The sequence below is a fragment of the Heterocephalus glaber genome, unplaced genomic scaffold (genome assembly GCF_053883595.1).
Source record: "Heterocephalus glaber isolate CG9 unplaced genomic scaffold, H.glaber_assembly_v1.0 deba00000594, whole genome shotgun sequence".
Classification (NCBI taxonomy): Eukaryota; Metazoa; Chordata; class Mammalia; order Rodentia; family Bathyergidae; genus Heterocephalus; species Heterocephalus glaber.
In genome coordinates, this window is record NW_028258151.1 from 24,187,517 (window position 1) to 24,214,922 (window position 27,406).

A 27,406-nucleotide genomic window follows, 5' to 3' on the forward strand; every position below is an offset into this window, starting at 1 on the left:
CATTTCCAAACTTGTGTTGACTCACACTTCTGGGTACCAACCATGGTGTCTGTATGTTTGTATTTTTAATTGTGCACAATAAAGCTTTAAAATTACATCCTATGTCAAACAGCCACGGGGCATTATTCTCCCTTCTCTCTCATTTTCTGTATTTTCCAAAGCACATGCTGCCTTACGATGCTTTTGAACAGAGTTCTAAGACCCCTTCCTTCCCTCCCTCCTTGTCTCTCCCAGTTAGATATCTACCTGGTGGGTACAAAGACCATCTGCATCTCATCAGAGCTCCTTCCCATGGTTAGATTTCAAAATTATCTTTTCTTTTCTACGTGTTCCCTTTTTAGAAACCTTTGCATCTGCCCATCAAACAGATTCATGATACATTTCTCTTTCATTTTTCAAAGGTTCTATGTTCCATTTCTTCTCAGTGTGATGAATATTTCCAGATAAAGCCAATTGAGAATTTAAAACATCTGCATCTCTGGCCTGAAGGAGCATCAAGCTCCTGCTTTGCTAAGTAAAATAGTCTATGATTAATAATAAATAACATAGTGCCTGTTATTTTGGGGACTCAGAATGGGGACATAACACACTAAATTTAGCATGTCTCTCCATGCTACTCCATGAACAAAATCAACCACTGGCAAAAAACATAGAAGATAGATGTCTAGAGATGAGGAAGATCAGGATGAAGGGTAGGAAAGACAGAGGGGTGTAATGGGGATGAAAATATGTTACATGCATGTATCAATATACCAAGACAAATCTCATTATTCCATGTTACTAATATGCACTATTTTAAAAACCCAGTCATCAGTGGATTTCTCTGGAATACTGTTTCACATAAGCATTTAAAGAAAAAAAATTTTATCCTAGATTCATTTTTCCTCAGGGCAACCATATGAGTGGTTCGCTGTGATGCCATCTTACAGAAGCACATGTGACATCTTTGTAATGGCTTTTGTCAAGAACACTATTGGCACCCCGTCCAACTCCCTTCATACTTTTTACCAACTAGGGACACCCATACTTTAGCTTCTCCATCTACACTACTCTCTTGAGAGCTGACACCTGCAACTTTCAGAAGACTGCCCTTAGGCATGGGCACCATCTTGCCCAAAAGGAGAGCTAAGAATTACTTTGATTTTGTTCTCCCTTGTCCACCCAGGGTAACCTATAGCCAATGACTGATAGATGTGGAAGAACAAAAGCCTGACTCCTATTCCTTGAATTGTCATTTACATTCCTCATGATCCCTATGGGATTAGGGTGCATTTAGGAGTTTGGTTGAAAATACTCTTGCTTGATGTTTTCCCCTTTCTTATCACTGCTTCCCAACTCAATTACTGGTTGATCCTGGGAATACGTCCTTTAATAAATCACCTGGACCCAAATGGTTGACTCAGGGTCTGTTTTGGAGAGAAAGTAACCTAAGGCAGCTCTGCTATTTTCTTCACCCTGGGCTTCTGGGCCTCTCATGCCTTCCCTTGGGAACACTGCTGAAGAGTGATGACACCCTTGGTCTTAGGCCAGGACATGGAGCGCTCCATACTGTTCATCACTCCTGTGTGATGGAAGATCTTAAGGAGGATGAATGGCCAGCCAAGTAAAGGCCAAATCTTTCAAAGAGGACCTTCAGGCCCCACAAACAGTCTGAGGCTCCACCTCAGCCAAGCTTCTTTATTTAAAGCACTCAGGGGCTCTAAAACAATGGATTTCCTCAAGCTGAACAGTGTAGGCCAGAATCCACCACCAGAGGACTCTCCAGGGCAATGTGTTATCTGTGGAACAGGGCTCTTTTAATAACCCTGAAGCACTACAGAGAACCTGACAATGAATGAGGAAATTTCTCATAAGCCTGAACTGTGGGTCTTAGAGTTAAACCGACATTGATTGAAAGCAAATAAAGTTTTATCTTTTTCTTTCCTATCTCACTGGTATGCTAAGAGTGGTAATATAAGGCAGCTGAGATGACTAGATCCAGAGGGCTATAAACAAAGGGTATGACAATGGAGAACTCAGGGAATATATCGGAACAATGTAATAATGGTTTCAGGAAAATTAGTTCTTTAGGGTGTAGTCATATACTACCATATTCTCTCATCAAATACGTAATATTGAATGTGACAAAAGGACATCCATAATTTCCATCCCTAACTGAGAAAGTGGGCCTAGCTCTCCATTCCCTGATAATGACAAAACTCATGGGTAGACCCCTGCCGTGGAAAGACAACAGTTCTTTTCTTCCATGACATTACTATCCATCACAATATTCCTGTGCACAAATTTCCAATGATGAATGTCATTATATTGTATACCTAAAATGTACCAATGATTAGAATGAATAATCAGTAATGTAAAATAGGAAGAAAAGGTCCAAAGGGGTAGGGGTAGTGGGAGGGGCAGGGGAAAGGAAAGAAGGGAAAGGAAAAATGATGAGAAATGGAAAAAATGGAAATAAAGTCTTTGTAAATAGGGAAGGGTGGAGGGGGTGAAGGGAGGGCTAGGAATGGGGAAAAATAAGAACCAAGATGCATTATGTAAAGGTACAATTCCCAATGAGAAATGTAATTGTGTTGTATACCTACAATGTACCAATAAAAGAATTTAATAAAGTGAAAAAAAATATTCATGTGCACAAAAGTAATATATTTTCCTCAATGAATCTGGAATTTAACATGATACCATAGCCTCCCATGAATATTTGTCTTTTTCTTCTGCTTAGATCCCCAAGCTGTAAGTTCAAATGTGGAGGCAACAGCCATAAAAAGCCTTCTATGACCCCAAAAATTCACTTGCTGCTTTGCCTTTTGGGAATCCCGCATGTCACCCTTTGGAAAAAACTCGTGAGGTGTTATTGATTGTTGATTTGATTAATTCATTTTTCTGAACTATAACATATATTTGTAATGCATGCCTTTACTATGTCCAGCAGAATAAGGCATTATCAGATGCTTTGCTATATCTTGAACATGGAAAATTTTCATGTAAACTCAGAAATAGAAGTGATATCCATTCAAGCATATTCCAGTAAGGTATTTTAGACATTGTAAGACTCTCTTCTATATCACTTAAGCACTTACAAACAAAAATAGATTGGGGCTTTCCTTCTAATTACGTTTTCCCCAGGTCGCATTTTTGCCAATCAAAATCTTTCCCAAGCAAAACAAAATACACAAATAAAACCAAAAACCTTAATAGTTCAACTAAAACTTTAAGACACATTACTGTAGGAAACTCAGTCTTATTTCTTCTGGGTGACAGAGCAAGGGTGGATGGAATAAATACACATTTTCTTATTAGCATCAGTTGATGCTAAGTAGTTATTGCTTTTTAAAACTTTGCTTCTAAGATTATGTCAGAAGATAGGACCCTAACCAAGAAGTAAAGTACAGGTAATGATAGAGGCCTCCAATGAATATGAATAGGATTTGGGGATAGTGGTCTCAGGAAATATTAGATAACTGCAGAAGCAGACTGTAGACTAAGCTACAACAAAGATTTCATCGGGTACAAATGACTGATACCTTTTAGCCTGCTGTGTTATCTGAGAGAAAACCTCTTAATTTATGAGTAGGAAGTGGAGTGAAACAAAACCAGATTCTAATTTAGATGCCTCTGCTGAAATAACCACTGGAGGCCTGGAATTTGAGTTCCTCATTTCATCATCTTTGTGTTCTCCCTGGGCACTAAACAGAGATCACCACTTAAGCAAGGCACATGTTATGGTTAATGTAGCATAGCCAGTGCATTGGGGCACAATTACAAAAGATGAGGTCATTAGAAGGGGCCCAGAGATGCTTCTTTGTCATGGGAGAAGCCACGTTCCAATCCCTGTCTGAAAAATACTAGATGGCAGAGGTTGAACAAATCTTTAAGACCCCAGGTCCCCTGAGAGCTATTACTGACTTTCTCCACAAACATTACCTTGCTCTTTACTCATTCCTGTGACCTTACTTAGAATGTGCTGGGCTGGTTCTTATGCACAAAGAAGAGCATGGTGTGTGTGTGTGTATGAATACAAATCCCTGGGTCTAATGTTAGTTGATAAAAATCAACAATACAGGTGACTCCTATTTTGAGTATCCTTTAGATAATGTTCTTGTTCAGTTTCTAAATTATTTCAAATTAATTATTAGTATGTCTATCCTCTTTGATTTCAGAAATGGTTTGTTGTGATTTCCAAAACTATGTGTAAAAACATAATTGCTTTTGGCATATTTTATGTTAATGAAACATGTATGACATTCAGATAATCAGATGTAAAAACGTAAGTCAGGGATCCATTCTGCTTCTTTGCTAAGAGCTGGATTTCAGAGCTGTAGGACTGTCTGAGGACTAGAGCAAAGGAAATAGGCCCAAAGTCCATCCTCTTGTGATCTAGCTGATGGTGGGGACTATGAAAGGACGAATCTACTCTCCATTCCTACCTTACCCTTGGTACCCACTTGTGCTCACTCATCACCAAAATCAAGGAAACAAACTGTGATAGAAGCTCGGTTCTGTTTGGAAAAGGTATTGACTTTTCCATTGGGGCTTTGTTCATTCTGGAAACCCCACTTAAGCCGAAGCCAATGCTCAGAGACACACATCAAGTGATCTCTTATCTCTTCCTTACTTTTTCCTGCTCAGCTTATAGTTGAGATTGGTGCTCCTGGACCAAAGCAAATTATTTTACCCCATGAGAGTCTTCATCAACCATGAATAATGACACCAACTCATGATTCAATCCTCACCAAAATCCCTTTTTATCCCTTTCCAACCAATGGCATTCTGCTTCCCTGATGTTTTGCAGCCCTCGGCGGGTGTGAATGAGACACTATCCATGTGAAATTATGCTTGGATTGCACACACTGCTATTTATTCATCCGGCAGCAATTTAGAGGCTGAGGCTTACAATTAGTTATTTGATCTTAATCAGTATTGTCTCGGGCCTCTGGAACACTGTGTCTTTCGAACACCACTTTTCCGGCATTTGGAAGGCCTATTTAACTAGACAGCTGAAACTCCCTGTGCCTGAGAGACAGGTCAACTTGGACAATTTTTTCAGAAAATCCTGGTGATTTTATTTCTTGTTTTAAATCAACCTGGTTCATGCCCATTTGATAGAGTACCTGGTAACCTATGTAATTGTTAAGAACTTGGCACTCCTTTACCTACTGCATTTCTTGGTGATAGTATCTTTTGAGGAGTTCTCCAAATCTCAGAAGGTTTCTGAGTTAGCTGCATGCTAAGTCCTAACTCTAAAGTACTTGGGGAAATGACCTCCAGTGGTAACGAGAGTCAACTTTTTGAAATATAAGAACAGCTCACTAGGAAAATGGCCTGAGATGGGCAATTTTGTTTATCCTTAAGGATGAGCTTGCAAGAGGATCCTGAGCTGTTGGGCATATTACTCTTAGCTCTGCCTAGTATGTGCTTAAAGCAGCACTTAGTAATGCTCATCATTCATCATCAGCAGCACTACCAAAGACCTTACTATAAGCAGTTTCCAGGAACTGTACACAATGTGACCCTCTTCTCTGCATTAGGAAATGAGTAACATTGGAATTGCTTTATGGTTTTTCAAAAAAGAGGATAAAATACACATGGTATAGCCCTGCCTTATTTTCCTGGTGCATGGTTCTTAATGACACCCAAAAGTATTTGGCTGGGTGAATCTGTAAAGTGGAGCTGGTCAAAGTTCCTACCACATGGAACTATTGATACAACTAAGTGGGCAATGTCAGCTGAAATACAGAACCTGGCCTAAATTAAGAATAGAAATAATAATAAATATTGATTTTAATACATGGATACCAATGAGAACACCTTGTATTTTAAAAAGAGGAAGCTTTCACCTTCAGAAGGAAGGTAGGAGAGGTAGTGAGTCCTCTGTGAAGCAGGCACCTTTAAGGAAATCTAGGAGAGCCATAGTCTCAGTGAAAGGGCTGGGGTTCATCTCAGGGCCTAGGATAGCAGGATGTTTGTTTCCATCAGAAGTCAGTGCAGCTTCATTCTCACCGTTCTTCTCAATTTTGTGTTCCCCTTTCTGCCATCAGTGGGCAGACAGCTCATCCCAGCTCTAATGGATTACAGTACCTCTTAACCCAAGACCCAAATAAAATCTGCCTGCTGTATTAATCCCTGCCTCAGTGACTTCATCTACCAAAGCCAAGAGGGCCTTGACAAGGAGCAGGCAGAAAGAAGTAAGGCTTCTATCAATGGGGAATCACCAGGGTGCTCCACCCCACGGGTTGGGCTGGAGAACAGTTTACATACCCTCACTCGGCTTATTGTTTGAGAGGAATGATGTACATGCTAAAATAATCACTGACTAGCAAAATGTATCTCTTACATGACAACCCCAAGTACCTTACTGTCCATAAAACAGCAATGCTTCCTTGTTTAAGAGGCCACAGGGCCATGAAGCCCAGCAGAGTTCATCGTAAGATGTTACTTGGTCTGGGTAGACTCAAGCTCAGCCATCAAGGATCGATCCAAATGAAAAGAAAAAAATTTCCTCTGAGTTAAACACAGACACACACACACACGCACACATGCACGTGTTTGCACACACCAACACATATTACACATGCCCCAGATCACTATTTTAGGGCAGCTCCTACTGTACTCAGTGCCAGCTTTGTATTTTTTGTATCCAAATTCAAATGAGAATGGCATCCTTCTGAATTACACCAAGAAGGATGCCAAAGATTAATGTCCACTTTAAGGAGGGTGAAGAGATGGGAGCCCCAGGTAACAAGTAAGAGGTGGGTCTGCTAGCTGCTGGCCTTCTGGCCCTTCTTGGGGTTCCTCCAGTCTCTGAAGGCTCTAGGTTCCTAAATACTACTGGTAATAACTATGGATCTCTGGGAAGGTGTTCCATGGGAGGATTCCTATAATCTGCATACCCACTTAAGCCAAATCGTTCTCTTTTTACCCCCATCTCTCTAGCAAAATACAAAAATGATACTCTGAAGATTAGATCTCCAAAATGACCATCCAGAAGCAGACACACAGCCCACCGTATGTTAAATGAAAGACTCCTGAAACTCAGTGAGGAAAAGGGAGGCTGATCAGATAACAGGATGGTTTGAGCGCCCTTCTCTGGAGTCACTAAGTCCAGTTCCTCCATGGGATTTCTCCATTGATCAATTCCAGTAGTCACCTCTCCAGGCCATCCTGGCTGCAAAGGTTCTCCATGGATGTCTTCTCCCAAAATGCAGGATTGCTTTTTGACAGTGACGCTGATGGCAACTACTTGTCCTATTAAAACCATATCTTTCGTGCCTGTATGCTGATGTACTGACAGCAATTCTTAGGGTGCAGCAACGATTGGGAAGCTCAGTTCACACATACTTAGAAAGTCCTGGAAGAATTTTCTTAAACCTCAGAACCCTGAGAAAAGTGTGTTTATTTATAATCATCAGATTGTAAAAACTAGTACTGTTGCTCTACTACCTTATATGGAGAATCTTCTGCCTTTTGACAAACTTTTTTGTATGGACAAAATATGGGGCCAGAAGCACTAATGAGAACAATAATATTCAACCCTTTATGTGGATCACCTCATTCCATTCTCACAAACACCCTGAGAGGTATTTGTTATAATTTTTGTGGATTTTATAAATAGAGAAACAGGTTTGTAGAAATTAAATTATTTTCTCAAGGTCACCTGGCTGGTAAATTATAGACTCACTGTCTTTCTGAGGACAGATTCCAAGCCTTTCACCCCAAGGTGCACCTGTTTGCTCTGTATTAAGGGTAAGAAAGGTGTTTGGCATCAAGAAAAAGGCTGGAATAATTCCGTTTAAATAATTCTATTTCAGATGTTTCACCTGAGAGATCAAAGAGTTATTTACATAAATCTCACAAAGCCTACAGCATATTATTTATCTGTCTGTGATAGGAGAGTTGATTGCTACCCACTAGGAATCTCCATACATTCTCCTGTGTATCAGTATTAATGTTTTCATGAAAGCCTCCAAGTTTCCAACCACTTCTTCTGATGAGAAATGCGGGACACCTCTTTGAAGCTAAGGTATACAGTGTGTCTCTCATCCTGCGCTCTTTTCTTCCCAGTTGTTGGGACAAGCCAGTGGGAAACCTTCTGAGACTCCAAAACCCAAATGAATCCAGATTCACCATTTGCCTTTAATTGGTAGAGGCCAATTTGTTTTGTTCCAAGGCGCGTCAGAGCCCGCAGAGTGAGCATTGTGTCCCGAGACTCAGCCCGTTTCATCGTCCTTCATTAGGATGCAGGGTGGACACCCCCAGCATCGTCAACTGGGCCAGAGGAACAAAAGCAACATGGAAATTGGAGCAAGCGATAAATCCCTCACTCTCCACTTTTTCAAAACAAGATTCTGACCATTTACTGGAGGACTTATTTTGTTGTTGTGTCCCATACAAAGGAACAGGAAACTTCAGAGGAAAGAAGGGGCCCCAGTTTCTTACACGGTGGCCCAAGGAGGCTGGAGGTAGCAGAGGATGCTGGCAGGAGGCTAGGTTGGCCTGGAAGCCAAGGAGGGGGCCACTCCTCTGGGAGAAGGTCACTCAAGAGTAGGGGAAAGTTTTCTTCCTTGGGAAACAATTGAGGGAAGGTGAAGCATGGGCTAGTAGCTCTGGAAGACTCTCCCAATGGGGGTCTTGCACATGCTCTTGACCCTGGAACTAAGCCAAACCTCGATGATTGTTTCTTCTTCTTTATCGACCACCTCATGAGGTCTGAGGAAGAACTCTCTCCACAGATCAATGGAATTCCTTTGAAATTAAATCCACCTCCAGTTTGACAAGAGTAGATCTTAGTTTTGGAAACATGAGTCCCAATTTGTATTTTGAGGACTGGTATTTATAAGAGATGACTCATCTTGTAGCTTGGAGAAATCTTTTAATGGCTTTTTTGTCAATTGTTCTCAAAGTTTAAACATGTGTGCCCTTTCAATTAATAGTTCAACATCTAAGAATTTATCTTACAAAAATATCTCTACATGTGAACAAAAACATGCAAGGATATGCATTGTAGTCTTCTTCATAATAGCAAAAAAAAATACAATATCAAGTTCATCTTAAAAAATTCATCCATACAGTGGAATACTCAACAGTGCTTTTTTCAAATGAGGTAGACCAATATGGACTCGCTTGGAAAAATATCCATAACATGGCCACTAAAAATAACCTGAAAATGTGTATGTTTACTTTAATCTACATTTGTTTTAAACAGTTTTTCAACCTTGGCACTACTGACATTTGAGCTGGATAACGCTGTTGTGGGATTGCTGTATGCACTGTAGGGTGTTTAGTGGCATCCCTGGCACCAACCCACTAGATGCCAGCATCACCCCATTGGTCCCCAACCAGTGTTATAACATTATAACAACCAACATTGTCTTCAGGCATTGCCAGTTATGACCTAGGATTCAAGGTGGAGAGCAAAATCACCATCAGTTGAGAACCACTGGTTTGAAATAATGACATATAGAGAACTTGGGTTTAAACATCATAGGAAAAACTCTGAAAGGATCTATCTCAAGTTTCTAACAGTTTTTCCTATGGGAACCAGAACTGGTTGGGAAAAATAGCATTCTCTCTTTATTTTATATACCGCTATAATATTGTTTGATTTTTTAAGAAATATATATTTCTTTTGAAATTAAGATAAAAAATCTATTTCTATCGCACTCTCACTTATAGACATGTGCGTGCACAAAGAAAATAAAGAGAATAGCTTGTATCAAGGGCTGTCAACAGCCTTTCCTATGAAGGAAAGACCATTGAGGACTCACTAATGGAGTATAAGGGTCCCCAGAACGCACCAATCAATTACCTGGTGTTTCACCATGTCATATGGCAAGAATGGTGTCAGAGGCATTGTGAACTCCATGGGAAATGTGCAATTATGACCTCTGGTTTTGATTTTAATGGGGTTAAAGTCTTCCATCTTCTATCTCAACTTTCATCTGCAAAAAGGAGCATCTACCTTCCCACAAAGACTTGTAACAGATTGCTAAAGCAGTATCTAGAAGGAGCTTTCCCTTATCAGACTTGATATTATATAAATAAAAGACAGGAACTCTGATTAATATTGAGTTCAGTGCCCTTAGAGCTAGCTATTTTTAAATCAAATACTGAGTCCAATTTGGGCATTTCAAGTTTGGGGAATCTCAGAATGCTGGAGTTTCTTCCTAATATTGAAAGAACAAGGACATTGTTCCAACTCATTGATATCCTATGAAGGAAACAGTTCACCTTTTTTCTCTTTTTTGCTCTGCTAGCAGACAGACTTCTCTGGAATAAAAATACTAAGATCTGTTCAGAAATTAAAAGGTAAACTGCCATGGCTAACTTGTGTGATGCTCCCCCAGTGAGTAAGTTACAACGCCTATCAAGTTTCCTAGCAGGAAAAACAAGCCAGGATCTTATAGAAAATAGTAAACATTTAATCCCCCATGTTGATGCTAGTAAATAACATATCAGATATCCACTGCTAGTATCTTCACCCAGCTGTAATGACAAGATACTGAGGAATTACGGATTTCGAACTACATTTTTAAAACTGGCAAGGAGACTCCTCTTTCCTATACTGGTATTTTAAAGTGATTTGTGACCATTTGTGAATCAAGATACAAATCAGAGCAAAATTTTACATTCTTTATTCATAATGTTTATTTTTTCTTGGTGGAATAACAATGCTGAGAAATTCATTTTTCACTCACCAGCTACCCATGTATATAGGAGTCATAACTTTTGGAACAATTTATTGCTCTTCCCTGATTTGAAGCAGCTTCTTAAAGGTATTTTGGCTTGTGTGGTGATTTTTTTCTTCCAGTTTTACCTTTGTTTGTCAGAACCCTAATATTATGTGGTTAGTTCATCAAGAAGTTAAGCATTTTCTGTTTGTTTCCCCCTCTGAATCCAAACGATCTGCCCCGAGGAGCCCTGCCTAGGACATTATTTGCCCTGCTTTGCTGTTCTCCAAAGTTTGATTCTTCCTGTTCTGCACATCTCATTCTAGGGTAATAGTTGCCTTCAGTGATAGCTGCTTTAGGTCTCAGACTTATGTTAGAACACATGTCACACACAGGGTCTTGGTTAGCAGGCACCTTTGATTAATTATTTTCACAACATACATAGTATTGAAGTTCCTCTTTACCAGTGGCGCAATCCATGGCACCACATGGTGGAACGGCATAGTCATGGTGCTGCCATTTACAGTGGTGATGCTTCCAAGGACAAAAGACAAGTGTAGAGCTGGCAAATGCATGTTTCTCTCTGGCAAAAGCTCAAATCTAGTATCAGAGAACTATGCCCTGCTTTCTCAACAGCATCAATTAGAAACTTCTATCTCTTTGAGAGTGGATTGCTTATTTGAGTTGGTTTCCCTTGGTTTTTGCTGGACCCCAGTTTACTGAAGGGCTATGATTTTTCAGTTTTTGACTACTGTCTTTAAGAACTAGAAAACTTCGATGATTCAATGTGACAGCCAAGATATGGCTCGGGGGTTGGGGTGTAGCTTAGTGGAAAACCATGTGCTTACCATGTATGTGGCCTTGGGTTCAATCACCAGCAAAAGAGGAGAGGAGAAATAGGATGAGGGAGAGGGGAAACGGGGAGAGAGAGTAGAGTATGGCATGGAGAGGGAGAAGAAAGGCGGGGAGAGAAGGGAAGGGAAGAGGAGAGAAAAGAAAGAGGGGAAGAAAAGAGGAAGAGGGGGAAGGAAGAGAAGGGAAGGAAAGAAAAAGAAAGGGAAGATATGGCTTGGGTACCAGGTTATGAGGAGGTATTCAAATGAGGGTTAAAGAATGAGAACTATCCTAGAGACCGATAGCTGTGGCAGGCCACAGTTGGAAGGATTTCTTTCTGCTATGACTCTTCTCTTCTATCCCATCTCCCATATCCCCCATTTAATTCCAGGCCTGCTGTAAAACTACTGGAGAAATATGAAGCTAATCTCACCAATTCAGGATAGGCTTTTTCATAAAAAGACAAGGTATCCTGTATTTGATTTTTCCACAGACCCTGACCCATAGTAGTCCCTCAGTAAACATTAGTTGGTTTGTCTATGACTCATTTCTTATTTATAGGATGATCATGTATTTTTTTTAAATTTCATGTCACAAAATATTCTTTTTTATTTCTTCTCCCAACTATTTTAAATATAGGATGGTAACTCTAAAATCCAGATCTTAGGATGGACAGAGTTCAGACTCTTAGCCACAGGAAATACGATGATGGTGGCTTTCTACTACTGACTACTGTCTCAGTGTTTTTGAGCTCTGAACACTATCTGAGGTCATTGTATCCTTTTGAAGGGTATTTGAAGCAGGTGAGGGCTGGAAATGTCAACAGGTAAATGTAGGTAGTTCCAGACACACAGTCCTGCTCTCCTTAGATCACTCGGTGGGGTACCTATACCATGTGACATCTTGGATGGACCATCCTAGACACCAAGGAAAACCAGCCCTATGAGCTCCCAAAGCCCTCTCCATGTAACACCTTTACTTCTACTCAAGAATATACTCACAATTTTCACAGCGCTGCCCAGTATAGCCTGCCAGGCAGGCACATTTATAAGATCCACTTGCATCCAGGAGGCATGTGCCATCATGCAGACAAGGAGATGATGAACAGGCTGGGGAGGAAAAGACATTCCTTAGTGCCATGGTGCAGTAAGTCCATCTCTCCAAGGCCACAATCTTCACCCAAGTCTTCTACTTGACTTCTTACATTTTTATTCTTTGTACTGAATTCATGTTACTCCTATTTGACAATGCCTAAAACTAGTACTTATTAAATGCTGAATGCTGCTGGGGCTACCTGGCACTTCTGAAGCCCCCAGAAGTTTGCTCAAGGTACCTCTAGTCTGAGGGGCATAAGGAAAGCACAAACGGGAGCATTAAGCATGCTTATATCTCTCCCATAGGCACTCAGAAGCATCCTTGGGTGGCTTTAGAGTGCATTCTTTCAAGAAGGCTCAGCATTCTGGTACCAAGAGACACCAACTGGCACACATCTTTGTGACCTTGTTGAAAATGCACTCAAGAATTTCCAAACATATGTTCTGTAAATATTAGTCCCTTACGATGTTAATATGTGCTCAACTACATAAGCATTCTGGGCTCAAATGTGCTGGGGAAATGCTGCTGACATTCAGTGGTAATTAACCAGGTGTCTTTACTGCAAACCCTCTTCAAGGCCATAATACACATTGTGAAGTTCTAAGAATGCACATGATATTCAGTCTTTTCCAAGCTTGTTTGATCTCAGAACCTACATTTTACAGAGCACTTTGGGGACTATCTCAAAAAACAAAACAAAACTGGGATATACTACTCTGTGTGTTACCCACCATTCCAGCATACAATTATCCCAATGTAGAAATACATTACTTGGCTCAATTCAGCAAATCTGTATGGAGTGTTTGTTCTCTGGAAAGCACTGAAGATATACAAAGATGATTAGGTGTATGAGGACACACTTCAGTGTTTTTACAAGCCTGCATTTCTGTTGGATGGCACTCAGCAGCAGCATGAATCACTTTTTTTTCATACCTGGTAAAGACACTTATGAAAGAATCCAGAACTACTTCAGAAAGTGGCAGGAACAATGGGAAAAGTGCATTAAAAATAAGCAGAAATATTCTGAGAGGGATTAATGGCAGTGTGTGTTACAGCAATAAGTTTTTAAAATATTCATCATGTATTTGATTGTATTTGCCTCCATGGCCTCTACCTGTGATCTCCTCAAAAATGGCATGGAAGCCATCAAAATTCTTGGAGCCATCGGAGTGGAAGAGGACATGGAGTGCAGAGCCCGTGCTCCGGACAGGTGCTGGTCGCTCATTGCCACAGAGACGCTTGATAATGGGGCTGTCGTTTTTGTCTCCATCACGGATCTCCATGTAGTCATACTGGCACATGTAGTCAAACTCCAGGCTCAGCATGACAAACCTGCAGAGGGGAGAAGGTGACAGAAGGAACAGGTGGACCCTAGGCAGTCCTCAGGGACAACATACAAAGACATTGCACCTGTCTTTGGGGAAATAAACTCTGATTAGGAAGACAGATAATAAATAAGCAAGGAAACCAAAAAACAAGGCAATCCCAAAGAGTGCTAAGTGCTTTGTATAAATTACCCAGGTAAGAGCATAAAGTGATTGAGGAGGGTAAATTTCCAACACAATGCAGTCAGGGAAGACATTTCTGAGGGCCTGCCACATGAGCAGAGTCTTAAGTAATGCAATGGAGCCTGACTTGTGAACCCAGTGGGTAAGAGTTCCAGGCAGGGGCTCTATAAGTGCAAAGCCTCTGGGGCAGTAATGAGCATAGAATGTTTGAGAAACTGAAAGAAAGTCTTCGATGCTCAAGCTGTGAATGAAGGGCAGAGGAGTAAGAAGTGACGTCAGTGAGAAGAGCAAGAGGCAGATCATAGTCCAAAGCCTAATGGAAAGGCCCTGGAGGTCACACAAGAAAATAATAACTAGATTTAGACTCAGAGGAGAGGAGATTGCAGAGCTACAAAAGTGGAAGCAAGGAAGCCAGTTAGGAGCCAGGACAGCATCCCAGTGAAAACTAGCAGTGGTTTGAAACAGACTGGGAGCAGTGGGGATGGAGGGAGGTGCATGGCCTTGAGATTATTTCACAGGCAAAAAGACAGCTTTTGTCATAGCCTGGATGTGGTGAGTGATAGAAATGGGGGATGATGGACAACTGGTGAGCTTTAGGGATATACACTGTGCATAGGTTCCCAAGTGTTTCCAGCATTACAATCACATTTCAATTGGAGGCTCAGGTTGAAATAGACGGAAAGAAATCCCCTATTTTCATGCCTCCCTCGAGATCTTTCCTGGGAAGGTTGAATGCTTCCAGTCCTCCACTATTTTGTATTTGGGGAGAATCTTAGAGAGGCTCTTCAGAGGCTTTGAGGGGGCTTTTTTTTTTTTTTTTGGTCCCTGAGCCAGCTTTCCTGGTGGAAAACTCAAGTAATGAGCCACACTGCCAACCCTAGGATCTCAGGATATGGCGACACCAGCTCACAGAGAGTTTTGAAAAGGAGGATTGAAGGGGCGGGGCAGTCTTTTGGGATGCTTCCAATTTGGAGTTCTATGTTGCCCCTTCTAAATGACAGAAATCCAACTGGGATGTGACAACCTCAGAGTGAATCGATCCACCCGGAAAATACTTATGGAAAGTTTGTACCCTAGAGGATCAGGGATTTCAATCACACCCTCATCACTGGTCAGAGAAGAGGTAAGTGGACAAAGCGCCTTCAACTTGTAATGCCCAGCTGAACTGAATCAGCATGGTCTGGGCGTGGAGGATCCACCTGAGGATTCTTGCCAATAGCCATAAAAAGAGAACTGGAGGGAAAGCTTGTTGGCCGTTGATTTTCTAGAAGCTTGCTGTGGATGGTTTTCCCGGTGCAAACTTGGCTGTTCTCGTCAGAGGAGGAGCTCAGGGCCTCTCTGTGACTGGGAATGGCTGCGGCTTTCATCAGGGGAGCTCTGATCTTTACCGTGAGCATCACTTCCTGGCTCCAATGTGGATCCCTCAGCTTGGTGGCACAAATCCTTCATCCCACCACCACAGGTTTTCTGGCTGCCACCACTGGCAGCCTTTGGGCCTTTGGTACGGACAAGCATGAGACATTGCCATGGGCTCTTAGCCACTGGCTGAACTTGTGGAGGACACTGCCTTGGACTCTAAGCCTTTAGCTGAACTTGAGTGGGACATTGCTGTGGGATCCAGGCCCTTGGCTGGATTCTTTGGGCCTCTAGTGTGCGGTTAATCTCCTGCACTCCTCCGTATTTAACTTTTGGGGAGAATATCTATAAAATATTGTCTATAGAATAATTCTATAAACTATGTGTCCTGTATTAAATGTACTCCCTCAACAAAATCCTGACCACAAGAGTCTCTATATATATCCTAGGGTTATCAGAGCTACTCTGTCCCCACATAGAGGAAAAAGGTAAGTGTCTGGGAGAGACAGTAGAGTGAAGAATAAAGTGTTAATGTCTCATCTTTATCCTCCATCCCATTACATTCATAATGGCCTCAGATTCCTCAATTCTGGCCCTAGTTCCTCACCTCAGTTGGATGATAAACCCAGGCTTGGCATGAATGGTCCATTCACATCGAGCATTCAAGGGGTAGCTCTCCAACAAAATCTGACCCTTTGGGGCTCGAAGAACCTGGCCACATCCTGAGAAAAGAAGAAAAGGTTGGTACATGGAGATCAGGGTCAAAACAAGAGATTGGAGAAGGTCTCCTAAGAGTCTTTGAGTTCATCCCATACCACTGAGAACAGAACAAAGCAGAATAAGGGAGAGGAAATTAATATTTCTCAAGCACCTGGAAATGTGCTAGGTAATTTGCATAAATTAATTCACTTAATCCGCCTCACAACTTGGAAAGAGGTGTGGTAACATCCCAGTTTTTTCAGCTCAGGAAGCAGAATCAGAGAGTTAAACAGAAATTTGACACAAAGTTTCAGAATAGAGAATCAAACCTAAATGTGTGCAAATGTAAAGCCCAAGCCACTCTATTGTCTCGCCAAGATTCCAGGTGCCAGCTCCAGTTCAAAGGGCTCAGAAAGGAGAAGAACCCACAGCCCATCTTTCCCCTCCCCCATCCAGTTAGAAAATGTTCATGTTAATCTGTTCTATGACCAGTTATGTGGCAGGTGCCTCTTTAATACATGACGTCGAAAGGGAGAGATAGCTTCCAGCCTGTTGGACTGGACTGATAATCTTCAAAGTTTTTCTTACTCTCATTTTTTTTGTTCAAGCTCTTATAAAGACCAGTAATAAAAAAAATTGGAAAAATGCAAGGAAGGCTTCTTTCTCATTGAAGCAGAGGCAGGGGCTCCAAATCCTCGCTCTCTCTCCTCCCCAGTTCCCCTGGATTACCTCCAAAGGCTTCCATCCCTGAGATCTGAAAACTGCTGGGCACAATAGACTTTAAATTACATCATATTTTCTACTCATGGACTACCTAGACCTCCCCTCAAACTAAGCTTGTCTGCCACTCATCCACTTGCTCACACTGCCATAGCCATGCCTGCCTTCTCTGTGATACCAACGCCAGGCTTTGAACTTGCTTTTCCCTTAACCTAGGAGACCCATGTTCTTCACATCTCCTTCCTTTGGGAATCAAGCTCAACTGACACTTCCTCAAAGAGGCCTTCCTGGATGACTGAGCTGAAATAGGTTCTATTTTTCAATAGTCACTATCCTGACTCTTAATTTTCTTTGTAATATTCATCCCTAACTGGAATTATTTAAGCATTTTAAATTCTTACTTCCTTTAGTAGCTCTGGAACCTCTTCTAGCTTGTACACCTAAAATGGAGCAGGGCAAGTGTTCAATAAATATCAATTGAATAATGAATGTGATATCATTTTAAGCCAGGCACTGACTAAACATGTCACAAACTTTATTTCACTTAATTCCCATAGAAGACCTAAGCAAACAATGTTCATCTTCCCACTTCCCAGATGCAGAACACTAAAGATAGAGAAATCAAGTAACTTCCCCAAGATCATATGGACAGAGAGTCAAAAGACTCCATAAATTACTGTACTCATTGTAAAGTTAAGAATAGAAACTTCCAAGTCTGACTGCCCTTGGTTTGAAACTCACTTTCATCTTCACTAGCTATGCAGCATCAGGCAAGTCACTTTACCTCTCAGAACCCCAGTAAATCTGAGTCAGGTGTCAGTGAAGTGATACCTACTTCATATGAATTGTGAGGCTTCAATCTGCTTGTGGGGTGGAAACCCCATAGTGGAAGAATCGCTGCTGTTGCTGCTATTGGCTGGCGGAGCAGGGCTTTGAACTTGGATCTGTATAGTCCTGCTGCTGAGTCTTGACTGGTACATTAAACTGTCTTAGGGACTTCCTACCTCAGCCTCCTCCTGCTCCATTATGAAGCAGCAGGATTTTTCTTCTCCTTCCCAAAAAAGATACATGAAAACCCCCTCCTTGGAAGTGCACCCTCCTTCTTCCAGCACACCTCACACCTTCATCGCCCACATCTGCCTATCTGCTGCAGGGCTACGGAAGTGCTACACTGGGTGTGAGAGACAAAAAAAGAAGTCTTCCTGTGCAGCCCCCACCCCTCAGGGACTGGCAGCTCCCCAGCCTCCAAGGTGTTAAGTCCCAGCTCCCCAGTGAACCTCCTGCTGGAAACCTCAAGTTAGAACCAGCAGCAAATGCTGCCAACTTGATTCCAGTTCCTTCCTCCCTGTGGAACCTGGAATCACAGAGCTAGAACCCTGGGCCCCTCCCCAAATGCAAGAGCAGCTGATGCCCTCCTCATTCCTGGTCCTTAGCAAGTCCACTGGGACTTGAGCCAGCTCCAGGGTTTCATGCAGCTGATGGGGGGTGCTCAAAGCCACGAGCTCCACTCAGAAACCAGACCCGGCCACGTGAAAATGGTGGATCACTTATTCCTGCAGGCCCAGAACACATCCATTGTCTCAGCTCTTCATCATGCTGTTCCTTCTTCCTCTGAAGGGGAGGACAGAGCTGGCCCCAAGATGGGGAGCAACTCCCAACCAACCAGAGACAAAGAGGCCCCTTCTTGGAAATGTGCTTGCAGGCAGGGGTAGTAGGTGAAAAGGAAGGGGAGGAGCAGCCCCTCCCTCCTCACATCAAGGACCTCCTTCAGCTCCCCTCCCACTCTGCAGGGAAATAGTGGCCTGGGTGGAGGGACAGACTAACTGCACCTCTCTGTCCAGGCCAGAACAGTGAACACATCCCAGCGTCCCTGCCAAGGAAGTACCGCTGGCCAACCAAGCAGGTGGTCCTGAATTGAAAGACCGGAGCCAGCAAAGGGCCCGCCCGGAAGACATGTTTGGATTCCCTAACAACGCCTTGCTGCAGGGAGAAGGTGTGTGCGTGTGCGTGTGTGTGTGTGTGTGTGTGTGTGTGCGTGCGTGTGTGTGTAGAGGGATCTGTCAGTAAAGCCAGACCATCCTCAAATCCTCGACCTCTCCCACCCTTGCACATTGCTGTAGGCTGACATATGGGTGGCTGGAGAGACTCGGCTTCTTCAGAGTTGAAAAGAAACCTGCATCAGTTTCTAAACTAACAAGAGATCTGGAAGATTCCTACCAAATCGAGCACCCCCAGCATTCACACAGATAGCTTGTCATCTCCAGCATTAGAGGTGGGGAGGGGAGGGCAGGAGAGAGAGAGAGACACAACACGCTTCTGAGAAGTGGCCCCGCTTTGTTTCACTTTAATCCTTCCTCATAGAAAGAAAAGGAAGACCTAGATAATCATTCAGGCAGACAGATGCATTTGCATTTTCTTTTCCACTTTCAAAGATGACTCAAGAGCTGGGACTAAGTCAATGAAACCAGACTGAGACTGAAGCTCAGTTCGGTCACTTCCTGGAGAAGTTCACTTTATTTCCTGAGTCAAGGTTTTTCATTTGGAAAGGAGAATATTTTTCTTATTTGCTTGCTTAAGGATTAAATGAAATATTGTATTTAAAGTCCTTGGCGCTGTGCCTGGTTAGGACATAAAGTCTTAAAGATGCTTAATATTGATGCAAACGATATTGTTATTTTTGAGTCTTGTCTGGATTGGAGACACAGAGTATTTTGGCACAAGAATCACTGAGGACAGTCCAGGCTCTGACCGGCTGCTATAGATCCATGAAGCTACATCTCATCACTGACTATGGCCTTGAATCCACCAGGCCCAGCCACCCAGACAGTGCTGGCCATGTCAAGACCTGGATGATGCCATGTGAATTGCTCCATGCACCAGCCAGGAGTGAGAAGGAAGCTTCCACCTTCCCCATGGCTTGGGTCACCCCATCATGACAGCCCAAACCCTGAGACCAGCACTCAGAGCCAGGGCCTCAGCTCCTCCATCCTCAAGGGGTTACAAGGTGAGGCTCTGGGGTGAGGCTTCTTAATTTGCTTCTTGGTCCTGCCACTGATAAGCTGTGTGACAGCAGGAAAGGTACCTAACTCCTCTGTGCCTCAGTGTCCTCATCTGTAAAATGGCCCTGATGAGGGCTGCAGTGAGGATTCGGTGAGCACATGAGGGCCCTTAGAACAAGGCCTGATTCATAGCAAGTGCAAAGCAGTGGATTTGATTGTGGGTTCAGGTCTTCACTGGGCATAATGAGGGCTCCACAAGTTACTCCGCCACTCGTCCTGTAATTTAGCTTGTTCATACTTCACGATAATTACTAAACATTTGCCTCTGTTCATGGTACAGTTCTATGGGAGCAAGGACATTATCTGTCTTGCTCACACTTCTATATGTGTGGACCCAGTGTTCAATGAATTCTTAACTAAATAATGACTATCAAATAAACATCTCTCATCTCCTAGACTAATTAAACCATTTTTAAATTAAACAACACCCAGCTCCAGCAAATCTTTTTTTTTTTTAGCAGTCTCACTAAGTTGCCAAGTTGCTCAGGCTGGGCTCAAACTGACAATCCTCCTGCCTCAGCCTTCCAGAGGGCTAGGATTATAGGCATGCATCATCATGTGCAAACCATTTTAACACATTCCTGCCAGTTTTTCCACCTGATGGGACAGTCATGCATGGACCAGAGCCACTTGACAGTGAGACATATAAATTACAGCTCTGTCGTGAACATATGGAATGACCTGTCCATTCAGAAGGAATGATTGTTCAGCAAAAATTGTATCTATCACTCTACTACAGAAAGTCTTTCCTCCCTGAAGTTGCCAGGGTGCTCACAAAAAATGCACATGAATACAGCTCTGCTTATCCAGCTCTAAGTATGGAGTAAGGTAGCAGAAAGACCTTGGAGTGACTACTTTCAGTCTCTTGTCTGTGCTTCAGTTTGCCTAATTTCTATTAACCTATCTTTAGTTCCCTCATCCTTTCTCTTGTTGTCACGAATAAGCTCTTAATCCTCTCCAATTAGTTATTTTATTTCAGATATTGTGCTTTTTCAGTTCTAGAATTTTAATTTGGTTCTTTTTGTTTTTGGTTTTTGGTTTTTGGTACTGGGGATCGAACTAGGGTCCTTGCACTTGCAAGGCAGGAGGAGAAACCACTGAGCTAAATCCCCAGCCCATAATTTGGTTCTTTTTAATATTTAGAAGTCTTATCTAAAATTTCTGATAATCATAATCCATTATAATCATCTTTTCTCTTCTTTAATATATATTATCTTAAAGTTATTCCAAAGTTCTTAACTGACAATTTCAATATTTAGTCATCTATGGTCTATTTCTTTTGACTGATTGTCCTCTTGACTGTAGATTATACTTTCTTGCTTCTTCACAATAGGAAACATATCATCCCTTTTGGTTGGTAATAGGTTTTTCTCTTAAAGGCAGATAGGGTGAGGGATTGATCGGTCTGATTCAATCAGGAGTTGGCTGGTTTGGGACAGGAGTGAGGGTAAAATCCCACTAGAAGAGCCTTGAAATTCAAACACCAGGAATATATGCAAATCTCTCTTTGATTTTTCTACTCCTCTTCCCTCCAACTTCTTGCACTTCCATGTCTACAAGACTGAGACACTGTGAGCCAATGAGACTGTAAGACTTTGAGACCATAAGTTTTTAAAGCTGCATGACTACATCATCCCAAGGTCTGGTTTTTAGCCTTACCACCAGCCTCTGCTTGCTCAGAAAATTAAGAAAACATTTGGCGGAGAGGGTTATGTTTGCTCTGGGTTTCCTCTAGATTTCAGTTCAACAGCCTGGCTGGTTTCTTCTCCTTCTGTGGCAGGCATCCTCCTTCACCTGCTTGCCACCAACCTCACAGGTGGCCACAGGGATGAAAGTATCCTGGATCACTTGTCCACCTAGGAAGAGCTCATCTATCTGGACTTTTGGCTCCATGTTGACAGATATTTTATGGTTTAAAAGGAAATTGTGATTTGGGGGAGGGTTATTTAGTGATTTCTTATTACCTGAGAAGAAAGAAAACTCTTTCATGCATTCTGTACCCTCCCAGAAACTGAGCTATGATTGATGAGTTCTTCAATATATGGAATCCACTGTAAAAGTCCAAACACTAATTTCCAGGAGTCAAAAAGCTTCTCAAACAGAAAATATAGAATATTATTTACTATACAATACTTGTCTTAGGAAGACTACCTCCTCATTCTTTTGTCTCTTAGAGAATTTTCTTCTACTGTTCTTCTTTGCACCTATATTAATTTCTTCTCCCACTGAAAATACACACACATTCATACATACACAACAAATAATACAATAAAAATCTCCTTTCATGACTCTGGTTCAGCAATAAGAATAGCATTAACCATAGCATGTGCTATCTACCAGACTTCATATTAAAGGATTTATAGATAGTATTCATTTAACACTCCAAAAGAAGCCCCTTTAATGGCTACTGTTAATATTTCCATTTTGTAAATGAGAAAATGAGATTTTCAAAGATAGAGTAACTTTTCAAGTCACAGAGGAATAGAAATTCAAATCCAGATCCTACTGGGTCCAAGTGCAAGTTGCTAATAACCACATAATACCAGCCCCAGATTGGACCCGACTGGCTATGGTTCTTTTTCTGGAAATGTCAGGACACAAAGGCTGGATTAAAAAGAGCCAATTTTCAATGACTCCACTCCAGATGCCTCTCTCTCTCTCTCTCTCTCTCTCTCTCTCTCTCCCTCCCCTCCCAAATTTTCTCTCAATCATTCCCGGTTGAGACTCAGGTATCAGCCTGACAAACATCTTCTCTGAGAGTGTAGCCACACAAACATTTTTGGGGCATGGCTTATATCTAGTTCCTTTGCTCCTCTGCCTCTGTCCAAAATGTGACTCAGGAGATAAAGGTACTATTAGGGCCTGTAATCCCTCCCCACAAATCCTCTGTCATTTAGGATGCTTTCCTAACCTTCTTAGATCTTCAATATCCTTCAGGGACTGAAAAGTTAAGATCACTGTGATCTTAGCCACTAGCATAGCATCCTGGTGGCTCCGGGACCTCTCACCCTTTTCTCTTTTGGTGGATAAAGAGCTCAGAATGAGAGCCAAGTTAAATAAATGCCACTCCAAGGTCAGTCGGCAGGGTGGTTCCATTTAAGAACTCAACTTTCCAGGTGAAGAAGCTGTGAGAAGGCCTTAGTGTTGACTTCCAATTCCAGTCCCTCTACTAGGCAGTATCTACATCACAGGCCATAAGCACCATTCCCTCTAAAAGGAACCCAGATTCATGGAGAAATGGCTGGTCTCAGGACTGGAGCATAGGAAATAAAGGTGAACTTGAAATGGGGGCGGGGGGGGGCAGAGCACAAGAAGGCAAAGAAGTCCTGAAAGAATGATGTATGGAGACAGTATGAAGGTTCTTTGCTGGGCAAACCCAAATCTGATACCATTTGATTATCAAAAGGAAAACTAATGCTAAGATGTGAAAACATGGGGGAAAAAAAAAAATCCATGAATCTACAATGCAGAAAGAGAGATGCAAAGCCAGCTGTTGGAAAATGATAATACTAGGTGAATCCAGATGAAGTATAAAAATGTATACACCCTTTCAATTCTCTGTAGATTTGAAATTTTTTAAGTTAAGAAGTTGGGGAAAGGAAGAGAAAGTACCACTAGCTCCTAGTAGAGATATTTTGAGATTTCTAAACCCATCTTCAGGAAGATGTGAATGAGTTCTCTCTGGGATCTGGCGTAGGCAGCCTCCTGGGGTAGGAATGAATCTGCCTGTGTGTAAGAATGAAACAAACTGGTGAAAAATAGTCTTAAGATTCTCATGAGTAGGTTGATCCAATCACAAACTTTGTCAAGGACAGTGAGCAAATTAAGGTCTGTTCAATACTCAATGCTCTGTCACTGGAAGATAATTATTCTGATGCTTCCTGGCATTTGTCTGTGACTCCTCCTTCTTACTAAAGCTCTGTAGGGTACCAGGGAAAAGCAAAGACAAAAACAAAACAAAAAACCCTACGGAGGGCCCTGGGCAAGAAGCCCTCCTCTTGCAGGATAAAGGACGAGTTGAAAGGATTGCTTGGGCGCCATCTACTGGGTAAATGCTTGTACTGCCTTGTGATTCCTCCACTGTGCCCCAGCCGTGACTGGGACATCCAAAGTGCTCAGCAACCCTTAACGCAGAAGGCAGCAAAGCGCCCTGTACCAGGAGGCATTCACCTCACAGTGAAATAAATTACTCCGTCGTATGAACTACCTTCACATTAATGTGGGACCAACGAGAATTGCAGGTGATAGGAACCGAACAAAATCATACTGGTGCCTTCTTAGGGAAAGCCTTGTTCCCACAGATGGATTCTTCACTCCTTGCAAGTTCATTGTATAACCTGGCAGGCAGGCCGGTGCCCCATAAGAAATGCTCCTTGTGCACTTCTGGCTGTGATAATATAACCTGTGTGGAATGAGGCTTTGAGAGCAGGCATGGTGGAATCAGACAGACACAACTGAGCCAATACAGAAACAGAATCAGACAGGAATCTGACCTTTATTCTCTGTTTACTTCATAGCACTGACTACCATTCAAGTTTTGCTTTTTAAAGAATCTCTCCTCTCTAAATTCCAAGCCTTACGTGGCATAGATCATGTCTGTCTGCTTATCGTGATGTGTCCAGCACCTCGGAGCACCCATTCGTGAAATATTTTTGAATGAACTGGTAGATGAACAGATAGAGTCACGAGCTCTGCTCTGCTTGTTTTCTGGTGATGACTGGTTGCCCTGAGCCAGTTCTGCTGTCCCTGAGACCACCTTGATCCTGCTCGGGAACACTGTCACCAGCCCTGCCAGCTAGACTCTGTATAGCTACCTCTCTGTGTGCCCACTATCCTGTCTTGTTACCATCAGATTTCTTGATCTCTTGCCTGCAAACATCCTGTCTCGCCTCTCCCTTTGTCCCCAAAACAAACCCACTTCCTTGCAAGAAGTGTTGCAGTATTTTAGGAAATGTCTGTACCCGCTCCACCAGGATGGAGTACACACCTCGTGTTCTTCACCAATTTGCAGCTTAGCCATGAGACATCCTTCGGCCAGGGGTATGGCAGTGAATGTGATGTGAGAAGAGATGTGACGTGTGCTTCTGGGTCTCGCTTGGCCTCATGACATCTGAAGCACACACTGAGAAAAGGACACCCCATGTCTCTCTGCCTGGGCCTGCAGCTTGGAGCTGCCCCTCTGCCTGAGCCTGCAGTTTAACCCAGGCCAGAACATACAAAGTATGATAAAAATATGTGCGTTTTTTCATAAAAGACATACTGATGCTCACCTGCCTTAAAATACTCGCCCTTTCTTTAAATACACCCATCCCATCATTCTTGCCACTTTCTGAGGCCATTTAAAATTCCTCTTTCGTGTCTTCAGAAGGTGAGATCAAAAGTCCAGGGAATGCTTCAGGTGATTACCTTCCAAGAGAAATGCAGGCTCCTGAAAACACTCCAGTGTGTCCTCATCTACCTTACTTACGAAATCTAGCATGCTGCGACTTCTGGCTCTTCCCCAGTCACATTGTTCATGAAAGGCAAATGTTTTGAATTCATTCAGGACATCGAGGCAGGCATGACAGCCCAACTAAAGGCACTCACAAAAGATGACTTTCAGAACTGCATCAGAAAGTGGCAAGGATGGTGGGACAAATGTGTTCGAACCGAAGGGGAGTGTTCTGAGGCAGATGCAATGTGTCATTTACTGTAATGCCATTTTAAAAAAATTTAAACATTTACCATATTTTTCAATCACATCACATAAAATATTATCCATATACCCCTGAAAGTTTCAGCTTGGAGCTCTACTCTCTGACCACATCACCACTTCCATCCACATTCTCCATTTCTTACTACAAAGCCAAATGTTCCACCTCATGAAGACCTCCAGCCCTCATCTCCCTCTATTAGGCTTTCTGGGTTCATGTCCTTCCCAACCCTGGCCACATTTTAGCCAACTCTTGTTCCAACCAAACAGCTGGTGTGACCCATGCCCAGCTGCCCTAATGGACACATGGGGCACTCCACATAGGGGCTCCTCTGAGTCCCTAACCGGGGTCCTTTCTTGTTTCTTACATAGCTGTCCCAAACCTTTGGTACCATCAAGCCCCAGGTGCACTCCACCCTACTCTCAGCAAAGATTTCACTTCTGATTTTCCAAAGAAAAGAAAGATTTCAGAGGCGAAATCTCTAGTGAGAGGTGGCATAGTACTGTGATTAAGGACAAGGGGTGAGGAATGGCACAGACATTGGCTTTCTTGGGCTTTACCCCTCCGTGTGTGCCCTTGGGCAAATTACTCCACATCTCTGAGCCTCAGGTTCATCATCCAGAAGGTGATAGTACAGATTTCATAGAGCAATTGTACAGACAACACAAGACATTGCACACAGGGACTTGGCACATCTCCTAACATACAATAACTAACAACTGGACGTAGGTTCTACATAAACCATCCTCCTCTCTCTGGTCCCAGCCTAGACTAGAAGGAGGAAATTCCTTTTCTTTTAACTCTCACCTTTGTTCTTGGTCTCACTTCCTCCTGACTTCACTATTTCTACTTACCCCTTCAGCCTCTGACACTTATCAGCTCACAAATCTGTTTAAATCTTTTCCATCTTAACCTAAAATTTTTCCACAACTCTGTTTACTACTTTTCCACAACTCTTATCAACTATCACCTCATTTCTCCCATCCCTGCTCTACTACTTTAAAAGTTTTTCAAATATTATTGTAAGTGCTTGTTTAGAAGTTGTCTCCACTCTTTGTCTCTATTTCCTTCCCTTCAAAACTTTCTTCCACATATATGTAGGAAAATGCTGTGGCTTAGGTCACCAGTCACCTTCTCGCTATCAAATACAAAAATTCCTTTCTTATCCTTATTCCTTTTGACCTTTTTGTCTTATTTGGAAACACTACTTCCCCAGATTCTAAAACTGTTCCTACTGGCTCTCGCCACATCTCTCTGATTATTCTTTTCCACCTCTTCCTTGGTCTTCTTTTGTTTTCATTTTATGTTTGTTGTTCTTCTCTGACGTTAGCTCTCTGCCCATCTTATGCTTCTGAGTCTCCCTGTGGCATCTCACTAATGCCCATAAGTGTATATTAAATCTCTGCAGTTCTCCTGAACTCCAGGAACCAATTTCCAAATGCCCGCAGGATCTCTTGCAGTTGCTCAAATTCAATAATAGTAACGTGTGCATTGATTTTGATACAGACTCTCAGAGGGATGGTTACCAACTGGGGAACTTCAGAGGGAAATGGTAAACTGAGAGAGAGAGAGAGGCTGGAATTCCACTTTATTTTCAGATTATTGAAACACTGAAGGGAACTCTAATAAACATTAAGTAACTCTTTGGGATCAAGTAAAGAATCTCTTTCCTGGGACAACCTCTTTCCTAGCATGGTGGCAATTTGTTGTCCATCCCACGCATTAACTCAGGATTCGGAAGTTTACCAATAGAAATGCATATTTTAAATGCACTA

The 27,406-nt window shown here is 42.4% G+C and overlaps 1 protein-coding gene across 2 annotated transcripts in view; it reads right to left on the reverse strand.

Moving 5' to 3' along the window:
- Pamr1 (peptidase domain containing associated with muscle regeneration 1) overlaps positions 1 to 27,406 on the reverse strand; it is a 72,069-nt gene that overhangs the window by 14,722 nt on the left and 29,941 nt on the right. For both annotated transcript variants that reach the window (XM_004852037.3, XM_087205596.1), the window contains exons 4-6: positions 16,068 to 16,182; positions 13,711 to 13,928; positions 12,503 to 12,610 (exon numbers count right to left, since the gene is read on the reverse strand). In XM_004852037.3, coding sequence (XP_004852094.2) covers positions 12,503 to 12,610; positions 13,711 to 13,928; positions 16,068 to 16,182 — 441 coding nt within the window. The remainder of the gene's footprint in view (positions 1 to 12,502; positions 12,611 to 13,710; positions 13,929 to 16,067; positions 16,183 to 27,406) is intronic.